The sequence below is a fragment of the Rattus norvegicus genome, chromosome 1 (genome assembly GCF_021556685.1).
Source record: "Rattus norvegicus strain SHRSP/BbbUtx chromosome 1, alternate assembly SHRSP_T2T, whole genome shotgun sequence".
NCBI classification, from domain to species: domain Eukaryota; kingdom Metazoa; phylum Chordata; class Mammalia; order Rodentia; family Muridae; genus Rattus; species Rattus norvegicus.
The window spans coordinates 165,714,287-165,740,286 of NC_141534.1; the positions used below are offsets into that span (position 1 = coordinate 165,714,287).

General features: G+C 53.5%; 2 protein-coding genes and 1 long non-coding RNA gene across 6 annotated transcripts; 1 reads left to right on the plus strand and 2 right to left on the minus strand.

The window, feature by feature from the left end:
* Nucleotides 1–867: 867 nt before the first annotated feature.
* On the minus strand, nucleotides 868–6,268 carry LOC134485157 (uncharacterized). The gene is made up of 3 exons (XR_015652057.1): nucleotides 6,041–6,268; nucleotides 5,659–5,738; nucleotides 868–1,390 (listed from the first exon to the last, which is right to left on the minus strand). It is a non-coding gene; the product is annotated as an uncharacterized LOC134485157 (long non-coding RNA).
* Nucleotides 5,280–25,078, plus strand: Wnt11 (Wnt family member 11). Of its 4 annotated transcripts, none has more exons than XM_087595077.1 (6): nucleotides 5,280–5,515; nucleotides 9,132–9,314; nucleotides 16,481–16,716; nucleotides 18,207–18,484; nucleotides 21,008–21,300; nucleotides 23,641–24,378. In XM_087595077.1, exons 2-6 carry the CDS (start codon nucleotides 9,232–9,234, stop codon nucleotides 23,813–23,815), a joined length of 1,065 nt encoding a protein of 354 aa, XP_087451203.1. In that variant the 5' UTR covers nucleotides 5,280–5,515; nucleotides 9,132–9,231; the 3' UTR covers nucleotides 23,816–24,378.
* Nucleotides 25,079–25,281: 203 nt separating this feature from the next.
* Nucleotides 25,282–25,686, minus strand: Rpl27l2 (ribosomal protein L27 like 2). The gene is given in 1 exon segment (NM_001109336.1): nucleotides 25,282–25,686. A coding segment is annotated over 1 exon segment (309 nt). The 5' UTR covers nucleotides 25,606–25,686; the 3' UTR covers nucleotides 25,282–25,296.
* Nucleotides 25,687–26,000: the final 314 nt, after the last annotated feature.

The following is a 26,000-nucleotide window of genomic DNA, read 5'->3' on the forward strand; positions in this document are numbered from 1 at the left end:
TCTTGCAGACAGAACTAGACCATAATAGTAGAGACTGTGTTAGAGGGTGGAAGGTGTGGAAATCCTGCCCTGGGATTCGTGAGCAGGGCTGGCTGAGGGATGTTGACTCTCTCTTGTGGCACTATGGGGCAACCAGCCTTTGTCTGGCTCTGATATCACACAAGGGATGCAGCACCACTGGTCCCATGTCCCCCTCAGATCAGTGGCCACCTTAGGGCTGCGAGAGTGGCCTATTCTTGAGATGCTGAGACAGAGAAACTACATATTTATAGTTATACACAATAATTGCATATTTTAGCTTGTCCACTGTTTTCGTGTGTGTGTGTGTGTGTGTGTGTGTGTGTGTGTGTGTGTCTGTGTGTGTGTGTTATATACATAGAACGTGTGCACACAGAGGCCACTACATGTCACTTTATGCCCATGCCCTTATAATTGGGTTTCACATTTAGACCTGTGCTGGTGTCCAGCAAACGTCAGAGACCCTCCTGCCTCGATCCCCAACAACTGAGTAGGAGAAGCACACTGACTGGCCTTTCACGTGGGTGCTGGGGGGTTTCTGCCCCTTGTCCATGAGCAGAAAGTTCTCTGACCCCCGGACTATATTCAGCCCTATCTTCTCACTGAACCTGTTTGTTTCACGTAGCTCAGTATCTACCTCCCAATCCCACACCCCACCCACACCCCTATCCCCAAGAGCTGAGAGGGAAGTTTCTACAACCTGGGGACTGAGCTCCAGTTTTTCTTTGCCACACTGAACAAACAATATCAGGGCAGCCCAGATCAAGAGTGGAAGGGCAGACTTCACTTGTGGCCAGGTGAGCTAGTCAGCTTTCTCGTGCCTGTGATAGGTAGTTGGGGACAACAATGTCATGGAAGGGAGATTTATTTCAGCTCATGATTTCACAGGATTCAGTCCTTAGCTGTCTACCCTCGAGCCTCCACTCTGTATCTTTAAGCTAGGCCCAGACTGACACACTGGCTTTTACTCAAAGTGTGGAAGCAGAGTCTTGATGGCAGAAGAAACTGCACCCAGACACATGCCTGGTGGCTCCGTGCTTCCTGGTCCTCTTCTGGTAACAGGAGCTCCTGGTCCTTCCCAGCATTTTCTCACCAACTTTCACTCAGAGGACACGTGACCAAGCAGTCAGCCAGCCCCTTCTCTGGGACTGACACATAGACCAGAGGGGAAAGGTCTCTGACTGGAATTTCTACCTGGGGCTGTCACAGTCAATTCCCAAAGGAGGAGCAAGAGCAAGGCCAAGGCTGGGTAGCTTCAGAGAATGATGGTAACAACTCTTCCTCCAGGTCTCAGCTGCTCAAGTCTCCTGCCCAGAGCTCCTTGTAGGTGCACCAGACGTGGTCCAGCTTCTCTCTGGGAACTGACAGAGGCCTAAAAAACACAAGCATTGTCTCCTGCACAGCCACCGTGGCCATTCAACAATGAGCGCTGAAAGTGGCTTTCAGAAGTGACGGCTCAGCAGACATGACGGGCAGTGCTTTGTCATGTGCACCCAGGAAAGCAGCCTCTCCCCACCCTATCCTGGGGTGCTAGAGAATAATAACACCTCCCCTGTGGCCCTGAAGAGGAGGACAGGCCCCTCCCAGGCAGTGGGCAGAACCAGGTTTGCAGGCCTCTTGCACAACCTCTCTGCAGGCCTGGGGCTTGGTGGGCTCACTCAGAGACAGGTCTGGGATGTGTGTGTAGTGGGTTGCACACATATAGAGGAACACACACACACATACACACACACACACACACACACACACACACACACACACACACACACACACCTCCTATTTGATTATCTCCCAGAAGCCTTCAGAGGGCGCTGGCTGCTGTTTCCCCATTGCGAATGATGAAGGAAAGATCAGGTGGCGCCACTTCCTCTGAGTCCCACAGCAGGTAAGCAGAGGAAATCAGTGTGAGCCCCAGGCCCAGGGGGCTTTGGTGACACGGTGGCTACTTAGTGTACCTCTCCTATGTCTAGGAGGTTTGACCTCGAGGCATCCTAAGCTGAACCCCTCTGCTCAGATGCATGTTCCTCTGCTCCCTACACAGACCTTTGTCAAAGCACAACTCTGTGTCCCTCAGTGAAGGTGTCTGGTGTCTGCCAGGTTCATCCAGGCTTGAGATCGGGAATCTCTAGGAGTCAGGAGATGAAGAATAACTGTGTCCCTGTGTCCTTTCCTTCCCCTCCCTATCCCTCCCTTTCTTCTTTCTTTTCTTTCCTCCCTGCATCCTATCCCTGATTCATCTTTTGCTATAGAGTTAGGACTTGGGTTCTAGAGCCAGAGAGGCCCTTGGAGGTTGTCTAGCTTGAGAGAGAGAGAGAGAGAGAGAGAGAGAGAGAGAGAGAGAGAGAGAGAGGGAGGAAGTGCTGAGTTCTGCAGCTCTCCTACCTGTTGTCTGGAAACAGCCATCCAGACCCCACCATATCCAAGGCTTTAGCAGAAGTGAATAGAGGGGTCAGTGTGTGTGTGTGTGTGGGGGGGGGGGTCCAGCATGACAGTCTGAACTACAGCTGGTGCCTCCCTGGGTAAGGCACATGCAGGGTGAGGCTGCAAAGTTGTGAGTAGCAGCAAGCTGTCTGCAAGGCGGACTTGACCGACCAGATAAACTATCACTCTGGTGACAGAGAAGGACAGCACAAGTGCTCCTAGCAGCGAGAGTGTGACATGCTGTCCTGCCCTGCCATGCTGGGAGTCCTGTCCCCATTGAATTGGAGCCCAAGGCCTAGGTGTCCAGCACAGGCCTTCTGACAGTGACCTTTGAGGAACTCTTGGCAGGGAAGGGGGTGAATAGGGAAGGAGAGAAGTTAATGGCCCTAACGATGATAAACCACTTCCCAGGCATCCAAGGGAGGATGATAAAATTCTCCTTTTCACGGAAGTGGGAGACTGGGCTGCAGGGAAGGCAGGCTTGGTCTGGATCCCCTCTGACTCTCAAGCCAAGGTTTCGGCATCTCCCCCTTAGCACTGCTCCATCCCACCTAGGTTGAGGTGCCCTGCCTGACCTGTGCCCTGTTCTTCACCCACCAGGTCGAAGTAGTTGGGAGGGGCCACGGGCTGGGCTTCAGGAGACCTAGAACTGGCTCCTGGCCCCCATCAGTCCCTAGGAGTCAAGGGAGCTCACTCTTCTCTTACAGGATTTCTGCAGCCAGTGCCATACTGACTCTGAGCAGGGGATGTCTGGGTCTGGGGATTAGCTCAGTGCTTTCCAGCAACTTCCGTTTGAGCCTTGGCTCAAAAATCTGAGATATTAATCCTGACCATGGAGAATATAGATGATCTTGTGTGGTTATATTATTCCTATTTTATGATTAAGAAAACTAAGTACAGGAGAATTTAAGGAACTCACTCAAGATCACACAACTCGAAACAGAACCAGGAAAATTCTGCTGGAGTCCCAAATGGACTGTGTTGACATTAGCATTTCTGCAACAGGCGCTCACACACTCCTAGCACACTCTCGCCTCTACTTCCGGTGATCCCCAGGTGCCAGGGATTCAGGTGTCAGCATGGTGCTGGGGTGCAATCTGAGGTCTATATTGTAATTCCTAATTGCTTCCCACTCCCATTCAACCGGAAGCCAGCTGAAGTACTATTCATGAAAATGTTTGGAGACTGTTGGCTTGCTTCTTGGAGCACAGAGGCCACCCGGAATGGCTTTGACTGTGGTGTCTCTGGTGTCAGGGGAGCTAAGGACAAGTCAGCTCTTGGCCACCATTGCCTTGATCCCCAGCCTTCTGAGGGAAAGTCTTACCCTTCCCCGGGCTCCTGTGTGCCGCACATAAAGCTCCCACTGCCATCCCACAGTTTTGATAATGGGACTGACTTAGTGCCCTGGTCTGGTCAATGTTGATGGCCAAGCTTTGTAGTGTTCTCGTGTTCATAGATTATTCTTATTTGTGTATGTAGTATGTGTGTGTTCGGTGCTGCATGCTGTGTGTGGAAAGTTGTATGTTTGTGAATGAACTGTTTGTGGGCACTCTGTGTGATGAGTAGCAACCTAGTACATGTATATGACTACTGCACACCTATGTGCTACTGGATATGTGAGCATGTGATGTATACAGATATCCTGATAGTGTGTTTATATGTGACATTGTGATATGTCCCAGCCCGAGGGCGAGATGGCTGGTATGGCCAGAAGACTTTAGGGCTATTGTGGATTGTGGGTGCACCTCTCCCTCTCCCCCTCTCCCCCTCTCCCTCCCTCCCTTCCCCCCCCCTCTGTATGTGTGTGTGTTGGGGGGAGTTTGTATACCCTCAGAAGGCTGGGGACTTCAGCAGCAGCTACAAAGGTAGCAGACAGCCTGGGAGATCTTAGGGAAGCCCCTTTTCCTCGCCTCTGCTTCCCTTTCTACTAATGAGCTAGATAGCCCCTGAGCACATTCTGATGTCGAAAATTCTAGAGTGAGGAAAGCAGAAACTGGCAGAACCACAGCAGAGGGAAATAAGGCTGACCTCGGTCGGTGTCTAGTAAAGGAAGAACAATTGAAGGGGTTAGGGGTGGAGAGCAGGATTAACTCAGAGGCAGGACTACATTCAAGGGAAGCCCTCTCCAGTGCCGGTTAGCTTTTCAAACCTGGTCCTCTGCTGGGACAGAGCCCCTACAGCCCGCTGGGTTTGCCCACAAGACTCCCCTGCAACCAAGCTGGAATATAAGACACAGCCTACTTGGAGCCACTTTAAGATGCACTTCTCATAGCAGAGCCCTAGCACCTCTTAAAAGTGAGTGTCCCGGGGTTGGGGATTTAGCTCAGTGGTAGAGCGCTTGCCTAGCAAGCGCAAGGCCCTGGGTTCGGTCCCCAGCTCCGAAAAAAAAAAAAAAAGTGAGCGTCCCTCTGAGATGTCTAGAAAGATGGCCCAATGAACCTTCTAGGACCACAGCAGAAATGCAGGGCTCAAGACCCCCCAACTCCTGAAGCAAGTAAGTGGCAAACGCATTTAGTAACACTGGCCTCCGCACTCTGATTCAAGTCAGACCCTCTGGCTGGTTATTACTAACTTCGGAGGTGGGCCTTCCCTGAGCCCCGCGCGCCACTGGCACACAACAGGCATGCTTTCAACACTAGCCGTGGCGAGCAAATTCCCTTCCGTACGGCAATAGGGTGCAAAGTGTCCGGGAGCGCCGAGCGGGCGCCGCGGGTCCGAGGCGTCATGGGGACCCCGCCCCCGCCCCGCGCGAGCCACCGGGTGGGGATTCGGCGCGCTGACGTGGGCGGATCAAAGCGGCGGTCCGCGCCTTATAAAGCGCTTGGGCCGGCCGGCGCCGCAGATCGTGCGGGGCAGGAGAGAGCTCCGGAGATCCGCAGGGGCCTGGCAGGAGAGCCGAGCGCAACCGACAGCAGCTGCGTCTGCGCCCGGGTTGCCGGATCCCCCGCTCCCTGCTGTGCCGCGTCTGGAAGAAGCAATCCTTGGCGCTCCCGCCGGCGGGGCACCGCACTCTCAACTCCTGAGGGCGGCCGGGGCTGCGGGAGCACGCTGGTCGCGCCGGGAGAGCGCCCCAAAGGTGAGCAGATCCGTGGCAAATGTTAACCAGGGACTCGCTGGGTAGGGAGAGGGGCGGCTGAGCCCAAGAGACCTCCTTATTAATAGGGCACCCACTCCTGGGGAAGCAAACCAAAGTGGCCTTCGTCGCTCTCCTTTCCTCACCTCTCTGCTCCGCAGCATTCCGAGTAACTCCTTGGCGGAACGCAACAGCCTGGACGACCCTGGGACTAAGGGACTCGTGGCTGAAAGATGGGGTGGGTTGTATGATTCCTTCAGTTCTCCCCCAGCTCTTCCGTCTTGTCCCCCATCCCAGGACTTGGTCCCCTCCCTCGCAGTCTGCGGGTTGATGAGGTCACGCCCGAGCCATCCCGGGGGTGGGGGGAGATTTGGATTCCGCGACAGAGGGTGTGTGTGAGGAGGCGAGAAAGGGGGACAAAAGGCTGTGAAGTCCATAGCTCCGGCCAGAGCTGGAGGTGAAGAGCTCGGGGAGGTGAGAAGGGCTCGTAGAGGCAGCTGGGAAGGGGGAGCAAGTTTGTTTACCGACCTCAGCTCCAGGTTGGGGGCTGGGACTGGGGAAGAGAGTCCTGACCCCGCCCTGCGACACATCTGGAGCCGCTCCGAACATCTGGCTTAGTTCCAGCCCAGTACCTTTCATCCGTGGCACTGAAGTGCCTCGGTGTCCCCTACAGTCTTTGGGAAGGAAGGATTTCAGCTCCAGCGGGTGGAAGGAGTTCTGCACTCTCCTCATCCGCTTTTCAAACACCGCGTCTCCGCGGTGACCTGGAGCAACAGAGAAGGTCTTGACAGACTCCGCTGAGCTTAAAGCTGAGCTCACTGCAACTTCGCAGGTAACCTTGAAGCTGTCGCTCGGCGTCCCTGTCGCACCCGTTTCGTTTTGAGTGCTGCGCGGCCAGGCTTTTGGAGCAGTCCACTTGGTCACTATACTGGTGCGGAGATTGTTCCGGTGCGCAGCACCAAATCTGGGGCCAGCATAACACACCCGGGTTGAGAGAGGCTCGGCCAATCCTTGCCGGATAGACTGAGCGGGAAGGTTATCTAAAGTAAAGTTTTTAGAGCTCCCCAAGCTTTAAGATCACCTGTTGGCGGCCCGGGACTGGGCCACAGGGCCCGTGGTGCTCGACATTTGCACAGCCCCGGGAGACTCTTTCTTGAGACTGCTGCTAGCTGGGTATCTTAGACTTATTGTCCAAGAAGAAGTATCAAGAATTGCTCTCTCTTTCTCTATCTGTAAGCACTGCTTGTTTCCGCGGGCCCACTATGAGACTGTCCCCATTGCAGGCTGGGCGCCCAGTCTGAGCCAAGAGGTTGCGTAGTTAGTTCAGAGCTAACGCAAACAAGTCTTTTGGGATAACCAAGGCCAAGAGGGAAGTCATTCTGCGTTTCATCCAAGACGGGAACAGTAGAGCCCGAAGTCCCACTGTGTGAGGCGGGGGCAGATCTTTCTTTGAACCCAGGCTTAGCGCCCCCTGGCGGACCGGGGACTTCCAGCGGCGAATGCGCTCTGACCCTCAGGGCGCAAGGTGAGGGTGACCCAGCGGCTCGCAAGGCGTAGGACAAGAATAATATCAGTATGCAGAGGCCAAGGTGCCTTTTCAGCAAAGCGCCGGGTGACGGAAGGAGAAATCTAGGGCCGCTGGAGCTTCTGGGAAAAACAGGGAGTAGCTGGAGGCCTGGGTCCCCGACTGCTGTGCGATTTGGGCTACCTCTCCTTTAACTGGGAACATTGAGTTGGACATTAATACCCCTGCTGTAAGTCCTCGAGATTCCTTCTGCGACTTGCCCTTCCCTTTCCACTTAGAAATTCTGGGCGCCTTCGGGGATCCACACTTTAGGAGAGAACAAAGAGACAATGACTGGTATTTTGAGCACCCCCCACCTCCGGGATCTGATCCTGCAGATATTTTTCTGTTTTGGGGGGAAGTGTGTAAACTTCCAGTAGGGAGGGAAAGATCTTGATACAGAAGAGGTGAGAGAAAGATTCAGACCGCACCAAAAATCCCGTTGAGACTCAGCTTGGACTCGTGTTTGTGCCAAGCATTTCAGACTTGGGGGGATACTGTGGAGGAGGGGGGCATGATTCAAGGTTTTCTGCTTGGATTCCTCTGGATTCTGCCAGAAGGCCCCAGAAAACTATGATATTTCAAAAGCAAGCGCGCGCGCGCGCGCGTGCGTGTGTGTGTGTGTGTGTGTGTGTGTGTGTGTGTATGTGTGTGTTTCAGCCTGTACATTTGAAACACATAGAGGTACACAGGCTACACAGGCATAATAGTGAATACAGAGAGACGATCAGATGAAGATCAGAAAGCTGGAGTCCAGTTCTTTATTTTTTAATTAAAGGAAAAACTAAGGCTGGGGTGGTTGAAACTACCCAAAGTCAGAGAGCCAGATGAGAACCACTCTTCCCTGTTCCAGAGGACCCCCGCCCTTAGCAACACCCCCCCCCCAAGTCTGGCACCTCCTTCTTCAGACTCTATAGACCCTTTTGGAAGGAATCCCTTTGTCCTTGCTGCTCCAGAGGGGAGAGGGGCTGTGTATGACTCGGGGCGAATGCCAGGTGTTGGTAAATTTGGGAGAAGCCTGGAAGGGAGTTAATGAGGTGAGAATGATGAGAGAGGGTAAGACTCAGAAAGCAGCTCCGCGGGCTGCAAGCGGGCGGGGTAGCGGATCCTCCGCGGCCCTAGCTCGCCGCCTGGCGGTCGGAATCTGCGTCTTGCGGGCCTGCTCCACTAGGGAACTCTGGCGGTGCCTAGTCCGGACCAAGGCACTAAAGTGGGAATCTGAAGTAGTTCTTCCGGGCTCTGCAGATCCTTCCGTGGGTAAAGAGCATCCACCACCATCCATTTTTGAGGTTTCCCTTTCCATACTGAAGAGTATGCCCACAGGAAGCACCGTCTTGGTTTCTCCTTGTCCTTAGCTCCCCCGGCACAGGTAGACAAGATAACCCAACGGTCCAGCACCAGACGGGTGCTCACTAATTGAACAGCCTACTAACTGAACAGATATTTCCACATCTTTGGGCCTCGGTTTCCTCATCTGAAATGGATGGGGTGACAATACCCACCACGGGGCTGAGAGGAACAAAGATAGCCACACGAGGAGTAGACTGTCCTCCGTAAAAGGGGAATCCTGCTCAGATTACCCAGTTCGCCGAGCGATGACCGGAAACTCATTAAAGCTGCAAAACTAATAATCGATATCGTGGCTTAGAATAGGAGCCCAAATCATTTCCCCGATAGCTGCCTCAGTCCGAGACCCTGGTTCCTCTCCTTGCGGTCGCTACTCAGTTTGGTTTTGCGCTGCTGTTGGTAATGGTAGTGGTGGTGGGGTCTTCGCCTTGCGGTCCTCCCCAGGCTAACTGCTGGGTCTCCTCCAGAACCTCCGATCTGCTTCACCCTGTCCTTCCTGGGTGGTTCAGCCCTGATCTGCTGGGCGACACGCCCTCGGCCGCTCTCGGATCTCACCTAATCCGAGCCCGACGCCGGCGGGTCTCGGGGAGAGAGCGAACGCCTTCTTCGCACAGCCTCCTCGGCCCGACCCCTCCTTTGTAATTTGAATAAAACGCCTCCCAGCCCGCGCGCCGCCTTAACCCGCCGCCCTGTTCTCCGTGATTGCAGGCGGCGTGCGCGCAGGACGGGCGGCGGTGGCCTGCAGGCGGCGGAGTTCGGCGCGGCTTCTGCAGGGTGCGACCCCCGGGAGCGCCGGGCACGCGCGACGATGAGGGCGCGGCCGCAGGTCTGCGAGGCTCTTCTCTTCGCCCTGGCGCTCCACACCGGTGTGTGCTATGGCATCAAGTGGCTGTAAGTAGGACTCCGTTTTCACTCCAAAGGGCTATGGGGAGAGAAGTTGGAAAGGTTGGCTGAGCGCACCAAAATCTGCGAGGCTAAGTTGGCTTGGGCGTCTTGGGCGAGCCTTTCTTAATTCAGCGACCTCTTCTGTGATATGCTGTTCTTACCCTCCACCGGCTTGCGATGTGGGTGAGCGGATTTTCTCATCAGGCCAGGGTTGCTCAAAGGCCAGTGAGGGACTGCGGAAACATACTCTCCAAGAGGCACAACCCAGAGAGGTTCTGCTCAGTGCAGGACAGAGGCGGGCAGCTCAGGATCATAACCTGTCAGCCTCCAGGAGGTCTACAAAGAGAGTTTTGACCCCCTCCACCTGGGGACATTGAAGAAAGTGTCACTCTAGCACTACCTTCTGGGGCCTCCCTGTATTAGATTTGTCAGAAGGATAGCTAGTGCTGGCTTACTGGGATCTGATTGGAGACTCCCCAGGGAGCTTCAGAACGTCCAGAGACTGTGTGCACACATGAAGGGTGTCCTAGAAGGATAAATGTCGCTGGGGGCAATTTTCCTGCTTTCCTCATGCAGCGCTAATTCCTCCCGTTGCAGTAAGCAGTGTGGAAGGAGTCGGATGAGGGGAAAGGCAGCCCCTTCCTGAAGGAGCTGCCCCTGGGCTGGGAGAGATAAGCCCCGGCTGTAAATAACTTTCCAGGAGCTGTAAGAGTGGAGGCTCCGGGGCTCGGAGGAGGGCAGCCTCGTTGAGTCATCCATGTGGGTTACAGAGATTTTCTAGGGGTTGCCACTTTGGCTGCAGAAGTGGGGGGGGGGTTGGCAGGTAGGAGGTATGGAGGAGGGTCTCAGAGTACAGTGCCGGGGTGGGAGAGTCAGGAACGGTAATGTCTGCCTTGCTTGGGTCATGGTTAAGGAGCCTGCAGATAAAACAAGGGATAGATAGATTATGGACACTGATGGATTAGCTTGGAACAGGGGATTCCGGTAACACATTGGACCGCTGGAAAACAGTCTGGAGGTCATTGGTCCAGCCCTTTCTGGTGCTGAGTTATTAGTTAAATAATTCGGGAGGGAAATCCCATCTTCTTGTGCTTCTGTTTTACAAGAAAGGGGGTCAGTCCTGGGCCAGGTTCCTTCTACCTCCTGCTGCTGCTGTTGGGCACGAGTCAGGGAGGGAAGCCCCCTTCAGTCACCACTGTTGTTTTACAGACCAGGGGATGAGGTGAGAAGGGAAGGGTTTGCTGGGTAGTACAGGGAGCTTCATGGCTGAAAACCAGGCTTGGATGACTTGCTTTGTTCACAGAGTCTGGGGACACAACTCTCGCCCCCACTTACCTGCCCTAAGAAGGGAGTCCTGAGGTTCTAGGGTGGATGGGACTCACACGGCCCCTAGCTGACACGTGCTGGGCATGGGGTCGGTAGGTGACTGGCTGAGAGCAACACCCAACTTCTCTCCACCATGACACAAATGGGCACAGCTCAGTGTCTGTGTTCAAGACATCCCCCAGGGAGGACTTGATGGGCAGGGGTGGAATGTGAAGCAGGTGTCCCAGGCAGGAGGAAGAGCATCCCCTGTCCCCTGCAGGGAGCAGGGGCCACAGGGTGTCCTATTACAGCTCTGAGACTCACAGGCCTCTATCTGATTTGTTAACACTCCGCGTGGTAGGTGACAGACATTGCTTCACAATGAGGAAGTTACGTGTGAAGAAGGTAAGTAAGTAACGCCCTCAAGGTCACACCCTGGCTCTGTGGCTTTGAGATCAGACAGAACCCAAGCAGAGGACTTTAGAGGCTAACCCCTGATAATGGTTGAACTATTACTACAGCTGGGAAATAAAAGACCCAGGAGAGGTGAAGCTTAACAATCGTGTAGCTAGGCTTGGTGGCAGAGGCCAGTAATCTCAGCTCTGAAGAGGCTGAGGCAGGAGGACAAGTTCAGTGCCTAGCCAAGGTACAGATGCATTCAGAGCCAGCTAGAGCAACTTTGTGAGACTCTTGTCTTAAAATCTAAAAATAATAATAAGGGTTGGGAATACAGTCCAGCACTGTGAGGCCCCGGGTTCAGTACCCCGTCCATAGGGGGAAGAGTGGGAGTGGGCATAGGCACTTGCTCACACAGATGCAGCCTGGCTGGGTGCTGGGTGCCGGTAACTGAGTGCTGGGTGCCGGTAACTGAGTGCTAGGTGCTCGGTGCTATTTTCAACATACATATGGCTTCTCTTCAGCCTCCCAGTCCATGCTGTGTGTTCCGCTTCCCTGAGCCCTTCTGCACAGCAGAGGAAAGGAACACCTTGGAGGATCTTCAGCAGAGATCATAGCCAATGAGGAGTAGAGCAGGTCTTTTGGGTTGAGAACTTGATAGAAGGAAATCCCAGGATAGTTGTGCAATGGGGTGTGGGGACTCGTCAGGGCCAACTGTCCTGGGGCAGTCCTGGGGACCACGTGCTCGGGCTTGGAAAGTGACCTGGAGATGAAAGGGACATTTGGCATGAGAACTGAAACCAGATGTGACTTAGTGGCCTGAGGTGCCCACCTGGTGGGCTTCTGGGACAGACAACCTTAAACAGGTGGGGCCGGGGACTGAGGAGCAGGGTCAGGACCTGACTGCCTAGTGATACACTGAGAACTTTGAGCATTATCTCCAAAGCCAGAGGCAGGGGTTGGGGGGAACAAGGATGGGTCAAGTGTGTGTGTTTGGGGGAGGGGTGGGGAGCAGGGGCAGATGTAAGCCTCTTGCTCCCTCTGGTGGAGGGGTTGGGGAGGAAAGACCCCTGGCCAGCTAAGGGACTTTGAGAGTCTGTCCTCTCTCCGCAGCTGGCCGTCCTGAGCCTGCCACTCAGCAAGGGCGGGGCCTCTCTAGGAAGAGTCTTAAGAGGCTCTAGCAGGAATGCAGCTGCTCTGAAGTGGGGCAGAAAGAGCGCCAGCCTAGGAATCCATGCTTAGCTTAAGTGGTTACTCTCTCCCAGGCAGACCTTGGGCAAGACTTCAGCCTCCCTGTACCTCAGCTTCTCACCTCTGACACAGGCTGGAAGAGGTCCTAGCCTGAGGCCTGGGAGGTCTAGCTTCTAACTGGATTCTGCCTCTAATAAGCTACACAGAGAAGAGGGCAAGTTCTGCTCTCCCCCCAACGGGGTTGATAGTACATGGAATCTTCTTTCCGCTCTTTGACTAGCATGTGTCTGACCAAGGCAACCAGTTAGAGTTCTTTTTAAGGGTGATCTTGTGACTATGGAGTCAGGCAGGGACTTCTGCGGTTTAGGCAGTGCCTGCTACAGGATTGGATGCACAGCTTACAGGCTACCAACCCTTCGTCCAGTGCAGTTGTCCCAGCTGTGCAGTGCAGGGAAGGAGCTGGCCCTGTTCATCGTGGTCCTAAGATTCTAAGACAAGTTCCTGGGGAGGTTCTGGTGCCTCTGCTCGCTGGTCCTTCTCCTTGGAGCCGATAGCTTCATCCTCCACCTAGCCTGGTGTCCTGAAGAGCCCTGGTTTTTAGACCTAGGACATCATTGAGGAATTCCAACTTGTTATCAGGTGGAAATCTCCCCAAGGCCACCCCTGGGGGCAGAGAGAAGTAAAGAGAAAGCCTGACCTTGCCTGGTTGGCATAGACCGGCTCTATTTTTTCCTGCTTCATGCGTAACAGTCTGTGATGCGGTCCAGGATATCTCAAAGCCTGGTCAGTAGGTGGGCTAAATAGTTTTAGTGAATAGTTTCTCCCACCTTCCTGGGGTCAGCAGGACCCCCAGAAACATAAACACAGAGCCACCTTCTCTGACTGGCCTTGAGGAGCCTGAAGCAGGCCAAATCCCTGACCATGGTCTCCTACTTTTACGAGTGGAGTTTTTGCTGTCAGAGTCAACCCACTGCCAGGCCAAGTCTGGGTATGCTTCTGTGGTCTTTGGAGTCCAGCGTTGCCCAAGACAAATAGTTTGGTTTCACTTAGCAGTGTGAGACCCAGACCGCAGAATGACAAAGACTTTGGCACAGGCCACCCAAGGCAGTAAAGAGCAGGGCCATAAGGAAGGCCTTTCTGGAAGGGGGCCTTACCTGAGTCAGGTACCACAGAACTGTCTGGACACAAAGCTGCTGGCAACCCAGAAAGACCCCTCATGACTGACTGGCCGAGAAAGAAGCCCTGTGGTGTGAGGAAGGAGAGGCAATGAGTGTGCAGAGCCTTACGGTGGAGTAGGGGTAGACAGGGAGACAGGATCAGTGGGTAAGAGATGGATGGAAGTCTATGGCTTAGTGAGGACTTTGGAAGGTGACTTCCCAGCTGTGTCACTGGGAAATGCTCTCCCAGAACTGTGAGCATTGAGTGCTATACACTGCGAAACTGAGGCTGGGCACTGGAGATGGCCTGAACGTGTAACTGAGCCTCAGCTTGAACCAGAAGAACCCCAACTTCTGAGTGAGGGACGTCTCTCTCAACCCATGGCATAGACTCCCCAGTGAACTCTCTGTTCCCTCCTGTCCTCGCCTGCATCCTCTCCCCCACATCCCCGCTCCTAGATAAACTGAAATGTTTCCAATTAGGGGTATTCTGGAGCAGGCCAGCTTTCGAGCTGTCCACGGTGGCTCCCCCGCCTCTGCTTTAGTCCTGATTGCCTCCCCAAGGGGCTTCCCTTACCCAGGTCATTACCGCTAATCAGCGGATGCCTGGGAAGCCCTTGCAGTGCTTGGGGGTGGGGAGGTAGGTCTATTGTTGTGCCAGCTGTTCCTGATGGTCCTGTAGATGTCCATGTCCCTCTGTCCCCAACAGGGGTCTGTACTCTGCCTGCCTCACTTCCAGGTGCATAGGAAGAGCTTCAAGTATCCCAGTGAGATACTTCCCAATGGGAGGTCCCCTCCTAGACTGAATCCCTTTAGCCTGGGCATTTCAGAGGAAAGTAGACAGGGGGTTAGGGAAGCAGAGTTCCCCAGATCCCCCCACCAGTGAACCCTAGGTACTGGGGTGCACTGGGTGCTGGGCCTCAGAGTAGGTCCAGACCTGCAGCACTGCCCATTGGGAAGGACTCCATGAGTCCTCCACTTCTTGGCTAATACCTACTTTTTGGTGAGCAGGCATCCAGGGTAATGCCAAGAAGATGACCATGATACTTGCATGGGCTGTGTACCTCTGACCCTTGTAAACGTTCCACTTTAACCATAGCAAACAGCCAGGTGGGGAGGGAAGAAACAGCAAGCAACCAGGAATAATGAAGGGCTTGCTCACAACCCGCCGAGGGGAGGCAGGCAAGCCTTGCTGACCATGTTGGGAGAGCTGGACACTTAGGCTTCGGAGAGCCCAGGTGTGCTGAGAGGAAGAGCCACACCAGGGCCATTTGCCTTTCTGATCTGAGCCCACACAGGTAGGCTTCACAGGCCAAATGGATCTGCCTAGACCAGGAAGCTACTTGAGAGACACACCCTGCCTGTTCCTTCACTATGGGCCAGGGCTGCAGGAGGGGACATAGCTCAGTACACTCACCTTTGACCTCAGGTTAGTTAAGGCAACCTAACCACAAATGTCAGGCTGGGCCTTCTGCCCTCAGGGTTTGCTTCCTGGGTCTATATTAGGTTCTGTATTGGGGCTGTGTGTGTGGGAGGGAGAGGGGTATGGTGGGCAGAGTATGGCAGAGGGAGGCAGGAAGAAGCCAGTTTATCCAAGGATGACCTCATTTGGCCTTCGCCAGCATTTTGTAGTTGTTCAAAAAGGAAAAGCTGTATAACACACACACACACACACACACACACACACACACACACACACGGCCCACAGAGGAAATCAGGTCTCTTCACTCTTTTGGATTTTTTTTTTTTTTTGGTTCTTTTTTTCAGAGCTGGGGACCGAACCCAGGGCCTTGCGCTTCCTAGGCAAGCGCTCTACCACTGAGCTAAATCCCCAACCCCCACTCTTTTGGATTTAAGATTCCCTTAGCAATGGACCGAGATACCCAATTCTGGGATCACAGGCATGTGTCACCATGCCTGACATGAGTACATTATCTTAAGCCTCTCCATTGCCTTGTGGGGGGAAAGGGTGTAACCTGTCTCTATAGCCCTGGTGTTCTGGAACTTGCTCTGTAGATCATGTTGGCCTAAACTCAGGGATCCACCTGCCTTTACCTCCCAGGTACTTGGGATGAACCATAAGCCATTGTCTTTTGAGGTAGAAATGATATTTGAAGCAGATGAGGGCCATGAGGCCCAGAGAGGTTGGGTGATTTGCTCAAGTCACACAACGGTGTCTCAAGCTTGTGTCTTTCCCTAGGCGAGCCATACATACAGCTGGACCTCTGGGGCCTTGATGTCTAACTGCTGATGGGCTTTTGTAGCCTTTTAGGTTAGGGGCTCCTGGAAGAAAGGGTCTATGCCATGTTTGTAGCCAAAGGAGGCTGGGAAGTCTCCGTGCTTAGTCGCCATTTCGTCACCGAGTAGAAGTTCTTTTATTCCGTTGGGAACAGGAAGGAAAAGGTTGGCATCAGGACAACCGTGGGCAAAGGCACGGTGGGAGGGAAGTCCCCGTATCACCAGATCCCCACCAGATACATGTAGCATGCAAGTCCAGAGATCACTGAAGGTCTGGACTTGATATTGCATTTTCTAAATTCTAGATCACTCTAAAATTGAGTGTCCTTGCATTGTCGAATAGCAATGCTTTGCACAGTCGTGGACTTTACAATGGCGATAAATGGGTGTAGAAGTCAATGCAGTCATGGTGTAAAGCTCTTAACTCACGGTGCGCAATAGCAAAAGGACTTAATTAATAGCACGTGTGGTTATTATGAGACTCAGCAGTTTCCAGGGTTCTGGCACACGGCTACCAGTGCTGCATGTGCTGCATGAACGGATGGGATGGGGGGAGTGGTTCATGACCAGGAGAATCCAGGCAGCACCTGGCAGTGCCTCACAGATTGCAAATGTGTTCATTCTAAGACATTTATACAATTCAGTCAAAATAAGAGATGTGATCTCGTGCTAGAATTATGGCTTAAGACCCAGAAAGGGGCAGTGTCACGCCCCAGGTCGCAGGTGGTGGGTGGGCTAGGGCAGGCAAACCATTTCTCTGCGGCGTGGCGCTTTGCTTCTTGGTTTCTTGGCTCCTTGCAAAAGTGACTCAAAATCTGTGGAGGGGAGTGCTGAACGCCTCTCACACCCTGTCTTTCTCCCGTTGGTTGTTTTCGGGATATGCAGGGCATTGTCCAAGACTCCTGCGGCCCTGGCACTGAATCAGACGCAACACTGTAAACAGCTGGAGGGCCTGGTGTCTGCGCAGGTGCAGCTCTGCCGGAGCAACCTGGAGCTCATGCGCACCATTGTGCATGCAGCACGGGAGGCCATGAAGGCCTGCCGCCGGGCCTTCGCTGACATGCGCTGGAACTGCTCCTCCATCGAGCTCGCCCCCAACTACCTGCTTGACCTGGAGAGAGGTATGAGCTCTGGGGCGCCGCACTGCTGTGGTGGGAGGATCCAGGAGGAAGCTCTGTGTGTTTGGATAGGTGCGTGGATTCATGGGTGGACGGATGAATGAATAGATGGATGGTTACACAGATGGATAAGCCGTGGCTCGGTGGACGCTTGAGCGAATGAGTCAATCTTAGATATGGGTTTCAGGCACGAATTGAAGAATGAATAAACATTAGTGAATGAATATATCAGCACATACAGTGGCCCGAAGAACACTCCAGGATACACATGTGCTATAATGCACTGATGTAGGAGGGGTATTGCCGTAGACAGTACCAAGGTGGCTGCCTGCTGTGCTGAAAGCCACATCAATATAATGAGACTGCTGGATAGCCTGGATAGCCTACCCCTGGGCAGGCAGGCTGACCTAGGCAAACCTGGTTGGCAGCAACTGTTTCGATGCACAAAGTAGTCAGGGGTAGCAGATAGCTTTGAAGCAGGCTTCCCAGAGGAGTGTATGGGGACCTGAGCACACACAGAGGATAATGCCAGGGACAGGAACCTCACTGGCTCTCCGTGATAGCAGTCTCCCTCCTTGCTGAGATGCCTGAATGTCAGTTAGGCAAGCCTTCTCAGGTGGGCTCTGCAGATAGGGAAACTGAGGCTCTATGGGAGTGGTGACTACCAGTTAAGAGACAGAGTCAGGATTCAGATGGGGGGCCAGGACACCCTGGAACGGGGTGGGAGCTCACTGACTATAGCCAGTGTATGCTTATTGGGGCTTCTATCACAGTGCTCTTGTCCTGTATACTGTCTGAACTCAAACAATGGAAACTCAGTTGTGAGTAGTATCCAGACTGCCATCCCAGTACTTGAGAGGTTGTAAGATAGCTCCAGGGTAACCTGGGCTGCATAGCAAGGCTCTGTTTAAGACAAAATGGAAACCAGAAACAAACAAAAGCAGGAAAGAAAAGAACTGTCTCGTGGTCCCAGAGGCTGGGAGTCTGTGTATGAATTGTCAGCAAGGCCCTGGGGAGCTCCTGGTGTCTGTGGGCATCCGGCAGTACCCTGACCCACAACTATATCACACCACACAGCCCGTGTGTCATATGCTGCTCTCCCTCCTCCTGTGCTGTGTATCTCTAGTTCCCTCCTACTCTGAGGACACGTGACCCTATGGCCCCATCTTAGCAGTGAGGGTCTACCTGCAAAGACTAGGTTTCTAAATCCTGATTTCCTGCAAGGGATCAGGGGACTAAGGCCTTTGCTTATGTAAAACACCCCCTGACACTTTGTGAGGGGCATCATGGAATGCTGTGGGCTTCAAGTAGCAGGCTAGTAGCCCTTCCTATCTCCTGGACTGCTCTGGTGACAGCTGGCTCCCTGTGTGTTGCTCAACAAGATGGGTGCAGTAAGATGACTTCCCACCCCATTCCAGGCCGTCCTGGCCCCACATCTGACCTCCTTCTGGATTCTGAGCGAGCCTACTTGTTGACCCTGACCTCTCCCACAGGTACCCGGGAGTCAGCCTTCGTGTATGCCCTGTCGGCCGCCACCATCAGTCACACCATCGCCCGGGCCTGCACCTCTGGCGACCTGCCCGGCTGCTCCTGCGGCCCTGTCCCAGGTGAGCCACCCGGGCCCGGGAACCGCTGGGGAGGATGTGCGGACAACCTCAGCTACGGTCTCCTCATGGGGGCCAAGTTTTCCGATGCTCCTATGAAGGTGAAAAAAACAGGATCCCAAGCCAATAAACTGATGCGTCTACACAACAGTGAAGTGGGGAGACAGGTAACCACCCCCACCCGCCCCGAGGGTGTGCCTGGGCCACTGGCTGGAGAAGGGCCAGAGTGGGCCCCACAAGGGGGTGGGAGAGGGGATGGACTGGGACCCTGCTGCTCCTCCTCTCTAGAACTTGGGCTCACCTGCCCCTTCTCCTTTAGGGAGTCTCCAAGATTCAGGTGCTCCTAGCAGAGGGAACAGTTAACTAGGAGCCCAGAGCTCTGGGTTCTGCCTTTGGCCCTGAGCTTCCTTCCCAATTATAAAGTAGTAACAGGGTGGGCTCTCTTGCAAGCAGCTCAGCCTTCCTTCAGGACAGGGAAGGGGCTGGACCACAGGCTTTGCACCAAATCATGTCTTTGTAATGAGGAAAGGGATTCCACACTGCCATGAGAGCACAGCTCCTATCATGTGCTGAGAGCACAGCTCCCATCATGTGCTACCTGAGAGCGCAGCTCCCATCATGTGCTACCAGTGTCTCCCCATTTCCCAGTTACTGCACAGAAGACTGGGTGAGTGTGAGAGTGAACGTGCCAAATTAAATATGTGTGTGTGTGTGTGTGTGTTTTGTGTGTGTGTGTGTGTGTGTGTGTGTGTGTGTGTGTGTGTGTGTGTGTGTAAGATAAGAGTACAACTCGGGAAGGGTTGGGTTGGATCTCTTCTACTGGGTTCTAGGGATCCAACTCAGATTGGCAGGCTTGGCAGAAATCATCTTTACTTGTTGAATGAGCCAGCCAGCCCCTGCCTCATTTTTTTCAAAATTGAAAACCAATCCATGATGTGCAAATGTGCTTGACTCTTTTCTCCCGGGATCCCAGAACAGCTCCCAGAAAGTCCTGTTGTCCCTTCCGCTGATAAGGAAACAGCCCCAGCATGAGAGTCCTGTGCAGAAGGCATCTCTCACACAATTTAGCCAGGGTGGCTCAGCCAGGAACATGTGGCCTGAGGGAGCTGAATCTGTGGAACCTACACCTCTTCCCCTGTCACTGTGGTCTGTCATGTCAGGACGCTTGAATGTCCGGGACACCCCTGGACGGTCTAGGAAAACTGAGGCCAAATCACACTATGGATTTTAGAGCCTAGCCAGGGACTTAGGGCTCCTGCCTTTCAGCTCTGGGGCTTGTTCCACTGTAGGAACCCAGAGAGCTCTCTTTACCCAGCCCCTCTGCTATCTATGGCAACCCCAGCCTCCAACCAGGATGCACTCCCTCTGAACTCCTGTGCTGTGCAAGAGGATGCTTGGCTTCCATCTCAGGGCACATCAGGCCTGCTCGTGGAGCCACATGCAAAAGGCCAATGCTGGTCTCCAGTAGTCTGGGGCTGTGTGAGGATTAAATGACCCCAGGACTAGGCAGTTTAGCACCTGCCCATGAGTATTCACCCTTCCCCCACCTGACTCAAGGAACTTCTCCCTCCTAGGTTTCCAGCAAGTTCTAGACTCTATACCTAGTATGCTTCTTCCTGTTGCAACAATAAGGAGATCCCTGACACTTTGTCTAGCTCTCCAACAGAGGGATTGGGGCAAAGCCATGACGACCATAGCCTCAGTTTGATGCAGAGTATGAGTCCAGGTGACCCATGACCCTTGCAGGACAAGAGAGGGGGAAGTGTTCTGTGAATATGAGAGAGTTTGAAGAGCCCAATAGAAGGGACTTTAGAAGATGTCTAACCTCTGCGTTTCAGAAACCAACAGGAAACAGGCCTATGGGGAAGAGTCATATCTCAGACCAGGGCCTACCTAAGGGCCTAGCCCAAAGGTTTCCAGTTTCCCCCGCAGCTCTGATTTAAACTGCACGTTCAGAGCCAATATTGACTTAAGCTGTTATAACTCACACACCCCTTCAGTCCGGCCCGTTTAACCCTTTCAGCATTCTACCAGGTAGCAGCCGAATGTCAGCTTTGTACCATAGAGCAGAGGTTCTGAGTGGTGACAGAGGGTCACCTGGCAGCCTGTGGGTGGGCCCTGAAGGAGATGCTACCAACACTCACACTGTCCCCTTCTGTCTACCCCATCCCTCCCCAGCTGCCTTCCTTCTTGCTCCTCTTTTTCTTGCTGCTCTTCTGGCAAGCCTCTAGTGAGTCCTGGTTTTGTGGGAGAGAGGAGGCATGGAATAATTGAAAAATCACAGCTTTGGAATTACCGTCAGACTCAGGTTCAAATCCCAGTCCCACAATTTTCTAACTGAAAGCCTAGGTGTAATCTCTTAGAGCCTTCCTGTTTAGGAGAGGGGAAAGAGTGAGTCTCCCGGATGGACTATGGTGGTTGTGTTAGAGCATTTGTTCAGAATTGATATCTGAGAGGTGGCATCTGTTATCCCCCACAAAGACCACTCTCTTCCTGCCTGCCCCTCTTAGCTGCTCTGGAATAAAGCATGACCCCCAACTCCTCCTAGCTTTAGAGTCAAATGCTCCATCCCTGAGACTTCAGTGGGACACGAATCCCTGAGAACACCCAGGCATGGAGTAGGGGGGTCAGGGTACTGACAGGCCAGGGAAGGTTTCTGGCCACCTCGCTGACATCCTGACTGTCTGCAGGCTCTACGTGCCTCCCTGGAAACGAAGTGTAAGTGCCATGGGGTATCTGGCTCCTGCTCCATCCGCACCTGTTGGAAGGGGCTGCAAGAGCTCCGGGATGTGGCTGCTGACCTCAAGACCCGCTACCTGTCAGCCACGAAAGTGGTACACCGGCCTATGGGCACCCGCAAGCACTTGGTGCCCAAGGACCTGGATATCCGGCCCGTGAAGGACTCAGAACTAGTGTATCTACAGAGTTCTCCTGACTTCTGCATGAAGAATGAGAAGGTGGGATCCCATGGGACCCAAGACAGGTAAGTGCCACACAAGTGTTGCACTCAGGGCTGGGCCAGCCACAGCGGCCACTCAACAGGCATTTGGAGGGTGGAGCTCGTGCCTAATAGAGGGCAGAGGTTCAGGGAGACTAGTGGAACTCTGGGGTTAGAGGCTGGTGGCTCCACCTTCTCCCTAGATAGGAAGTAACAATAGCAGACAGAATGACAGGGAACATGAAGGGCTGCCTAACATGGAACAGGAGCTCAGTAAATGTCCCATGAACAGGTGAAAGATAAATGCCCACCCTCACTGGACAAAGGAGGAACTGAGAGGCACAAAAGTGCGGACAGCATCAAATCTAAGGCAGCACAGGAAGTACCTGAAACGGAGCAAATGAGCTTCTGTAGAGAGGATACTCCTTTGTCTTCATATAAGTGCCAGCCTCCCATGTCTATTTGGAGTCTACCTGGTTTAGGCCCACAGCTGCCCCAGCCCTAGCTCTGGATAGGGAGACAGAAAAGACAAGGAAGGAACCCACGCCAATGGTTACAGTGCAGACTTACCGTGTGCCAGGTAGTGCTGTTCCCAAAGATGGTTCATGGAAACCCAGGGAAGAAAGGTCTGTGATCAGATGCACCTGGGAAACTCTCTGGTCATCCCCAAAGCCTGAGGGAGCCTCTGCTAAGGACTTGATTAAACAGAGTTTCCCAGAGGTACACAGCCAGGGAAATCTTTTATTAAGGAGCCCCTAATAGCATTCCACAAAGCTGGTGTACACAAGGTTAGGGAAATACGGAGCAGAGAGCGGGTGTCTGGGAACGTGTCTGGCACATAGTTGGTGCCCAGCCAGCATCTGCTTCCTCTGCAGCCCACGGTCTTGCCTGTGAGAGGGGAGGGATGGTTTGGGGGTCTGTCCCCATAGGCCAGGGCTCTGTGAGGAAGAGGCCCAGGCTCCCATCTGGAGGCCAGATTGAGGGGGTCGGCCGAGTGGAGATGGAATGGGTCAGGCAAAGGAGACAGGAAGGAACGGGAGTCTGGTTTGAAGCAGCAGGGAGAGTGTGAGCGCAGAGAAAAGGAGATGATTCTATTACACAGAGGGGCTGGGCACGGGGCCCCCAGAGGGCTATGGAATGAGCCTTGCTTCAGTGGAAAACTCTGTCCATTGACAGTGGGTCAGTTTCCTGCCTGATTCCTCAGCCCCCAACCGTATCCCACAGACACAGCTCTTCTTCAGCTCTGGCCCTGCTGGAAGACCGTCCACCTGAATAGTCTTCACTAGTCGGGGACATGGCAGCAGGGAGACAGACTTTCATGGAGACTTTCCCCAGCTCCTTACCCACTGCCAGAGCTTAGGGGAGGAATGAGCAGTGGTCTTGGAGCCAGTTCTTGCTTGTCACTGATTCCAGTGAGAGCAACTGCCACCCTGGCACTGTCTGCCTCACAAACAGAAGGGCACGGGGATGCCTCTAGGGAGATGAGTCACTGCAGGCTCCCTTGGACACCTGTAGGCCAGCACTCAGCAGACAAAGTGCCCAGGCCCATCTTGCCTCCTGGGCTGTTTTTAGTGTTCCAGATTGTATCCCGGGAGTTTTAACTGTGAAGATGGCGCTCATCTCCATAGCAGCATCATGAACGATTAACTGTGGAGGCAGGGTACTGTGTGGTAAAGCCTCGAAGCACGAGGATCTGGTGGGGACCTGCAACTCTTAACAGTGAGGTGGGAGCAGGGATAGGAGGGTTCCCCGAAACTCACTGTCCAAGCGGATCCCTGAGTTCTGGCTTGAGACTCTTTCTCAATGGATGGATGGATGGATACATAATACATACATAATTCATACATGCATACATACATAGGTAGATAGGTAGGTAGTTAGGTTCATAGATACATAGATAGATACAGAGACTGACAGACAGTGGAAGAGACAGAGACAGCCCCAGTGGAACATGCAGTGCAGTGTAGCAGTTGCTCTCACTGGAATCCGTGCCAAGCAAAAGTTCTCTTTCTCATCATTGGCACCCAGACCGCTCACCCCTCTCCCCTAAGTAAGACGTTCAGTGTGGACCTCGACCTCCAAATAAATGCATGCACACATCTGTAGTACACATATACTATATACTACACACAATAGACACTGAGTTGAGGGTTCCTCTGGGATTTAGAAGTAGGGAGAAAAAAAAAGGAATCCAGACAACTTAGAGATAAAATAGTCTCAAGAGTTCCATCATGGCTTATTGGAAACACGGGGAATTTAGGGACCAGGAAAGCCTCAGTTTCCCCGAAGATTGATTCCGCCTTCTTAGAGCTGCAGGCTACTCGGCAGGGAGAGGAGGGTGCTGGAGGTGATGGGCACCCGCTGACCTCCTGTTCCCACCTCCAGGCAGTGCAACAAGACCTCCAACGGCAGTGACAGCTGCGACCTCATGTGCTGTGGGCGTGGCTACAACCCCTACACGGACAGAGTGGTGGAGCGATGTCACTGCAAGTACCACTGGTGCTGCTACGTCACCTGCCGCAGGTGCGAGCGCACAGTGGAGCGCTACGTCTGCAAGTGAGACTGTATGCTCCGCCCCCGTGGAGGGGCGCTGCTTCTCTGAGGACCCGCTCAAGGGCCTGGAGACCCCGGTGGACTTCCCTGCAGATGCCAGATGCCAGGCGTGGGAGGCGGCTTGTGCTGTGACTCCACTTGGAAGCCACCACAACAGGAGGCCTGGTCGCCCTGGGAGAGCCGGGGCATCAAAGGAAACTGATAGGATTAAAAATAACCTGGCAGCCTGGGGCCTGAGTGCCCACATGTTGCCTTCCAGGCTGCTCCAAGAAGTCAGGGCAGGGATGGGTAAGACTGTGTGTATTTGACCTTTCAAGGCCAGGAAGACCAGCTTTCTGGAATGTTCTTCGGGACCCTGTGCCCACCACATGGAACCACTAACTTGGGTTGTAAATTTTTATTTTCCTTCCCCTCTCCTGTGGGATGTGGGAGCTACAAGAAATATTTATAAAATATAGCTTTTTTCTTTGGGGTGGCTCACTTCAATTCCTCCTTATATATTATATATATAAATATATAATGATTATATATTTTAAACGAGTGTGTGAAATAAATGCTGAGCAAGCCCCGAACCTGCTCTCAAATCTCTGCCCTCCTCAAGTGAACCCAGCAGATCCTGGGCTGGCAGGAGGACTCTCCAGTTTCCAGGCAGGGCGGCCTCCCATTGATGTCCGAGCTCCACCCAGTCCTCCGACCTGGTCCTGGCCTGTTTCCCTGTCTGTGATCTGTTGGTCAAGGGTGAGGACAGACGTCTTGAAACATAAACCCGGTTGGCAGTATCTTTATTCCTCAGGGACATTCTTACAGCACAGTCATTGGCCACGGTTTCAGACCCATTAAGCTTGCTGCAAGAAAGCTGAGACCTTAGGAAGGCCACGCTGGTGGAGTTTGGTGGGACCCTGGATGGTGGGACCAGCCCATACCATATCTATGAGGCTGGGCTGGCAGTGACTGAGCCTGGAAGTTGGGAAAGGCCCAGGCTCACAGCGCATGCCTGAACAGGGGTTGTGGCTGCTGATGTGCTAAGACGCAGGGACCAGCAGGACCTCTTCCCTTTCACAGTTGTGGGCCAGGTGGGCCAGGAAGGACTGTTTGGGTTTGGGGGGGTGGGGGAAGAGGGAGGCCAGCTGCAGGTGGGGTTAGGGAAATGGTGGGGATCTGATTTGGGCAGCGGTGTGGACTGAGGTGCAGGGTGGAATCCCATGTGGAAATGAGCAGATGTTAGGACCTAGGGTTCTGGGGGAGGCCAGGCTGCAGAGTCACCTTTGTCATTACAGCTAAGGGGACAGGCTAGCAAACCCCGGAGGACCTGGGACTGTCTGTGATGTCTGCCTATGGGCTAGAGTTAGCAACTAAAGGGGGTGAAGGAGGGAGGGACAGCCAGGGAGGAGGCAAGAGCTCTGGACATGGCCATCCCTCTCTGGGCTTTATCTTTCTTTTTTTATGATGTTAACAATGGAAACAAAAATACACCTAACACTGAAGCTTCTAGAAGAACCACTTGTTCCTGCCTGTCTTGAGTGGATCTTCAAACTTAACCTTGGCCTCCCACCTGGCCTTGCATTTCAGAGCTGGGTCTCTAAAGATATTCTTGTTGACAACAGTTTTGTCCAAGGGGATATCCACGGGGCACCTCGTGGGCCTGAGGTGATTGTAATTCTCAACTCTCACAAAGGACTTGATCTCTGACCTCTTGACAGTTTTCTTCTTGCTCAAGGTGGTTTTCTCCTCTCAGGGATAGTGGCCAATTTCAGCCACCCGAGCAGAGTTGTAGGGGTTGTCTGAGAGACACGCCATCAACGTTCTTCCCGACGAGAGCTTCGCATCTGGAGCAGCAGTCAGTCAGCAAACTTCCCTGGGTTTCCTGACCTTGCCCAACTCAACAGCATCCAGCAGGCAAATAGCAGAAAATAAGGTTAATTCTTAAAAAATGGTTGATACAAGGGCCTGGCCCGTGGAAGTTCCTTCCCCACCCCGAGACAGGAGAACTGCTAAGAACCTGTGCTCTGTGCTGCTGGTGTGTGTTGGGGGTTCACCCAAAAACAAGGATGCAAAAGAATGTTCCGAATAGTTTCTCTCTGTGGCGTCCACACTTCCCAGCTGAGGGATAGGCTCCCTCAGAGGAAGCTAGAAAGGGAGGCTTCCCCCACTGAAGTGCTGCTGAGCAAGGCCCCAGAACCTGGAGAGGGGTC

Coding starts and splice junctions, on each gene's coding strand:
- Wnt11 (XM_087595077.1), top strand. CDS start 9,232: ATGAGGGCGCGGCCGCAGGTCTGCGAGGCTCTTCTCTTCGCCCTGGCG. Junction 9,315..16,480: donor TGCTATGGCATCAAGTGGCT/GTAAGTAGGACT, acceptor CGGGATATGCAG/GGCATTGTCCAAGACTCCTG. Junction 16,717..18,206: donor CCTGCTTGACCTGGAGAGAG/GTATGAGCTCTG, acceptor CCTCTCCCACAG/GTACCCGGGAGTCAGCCTTC.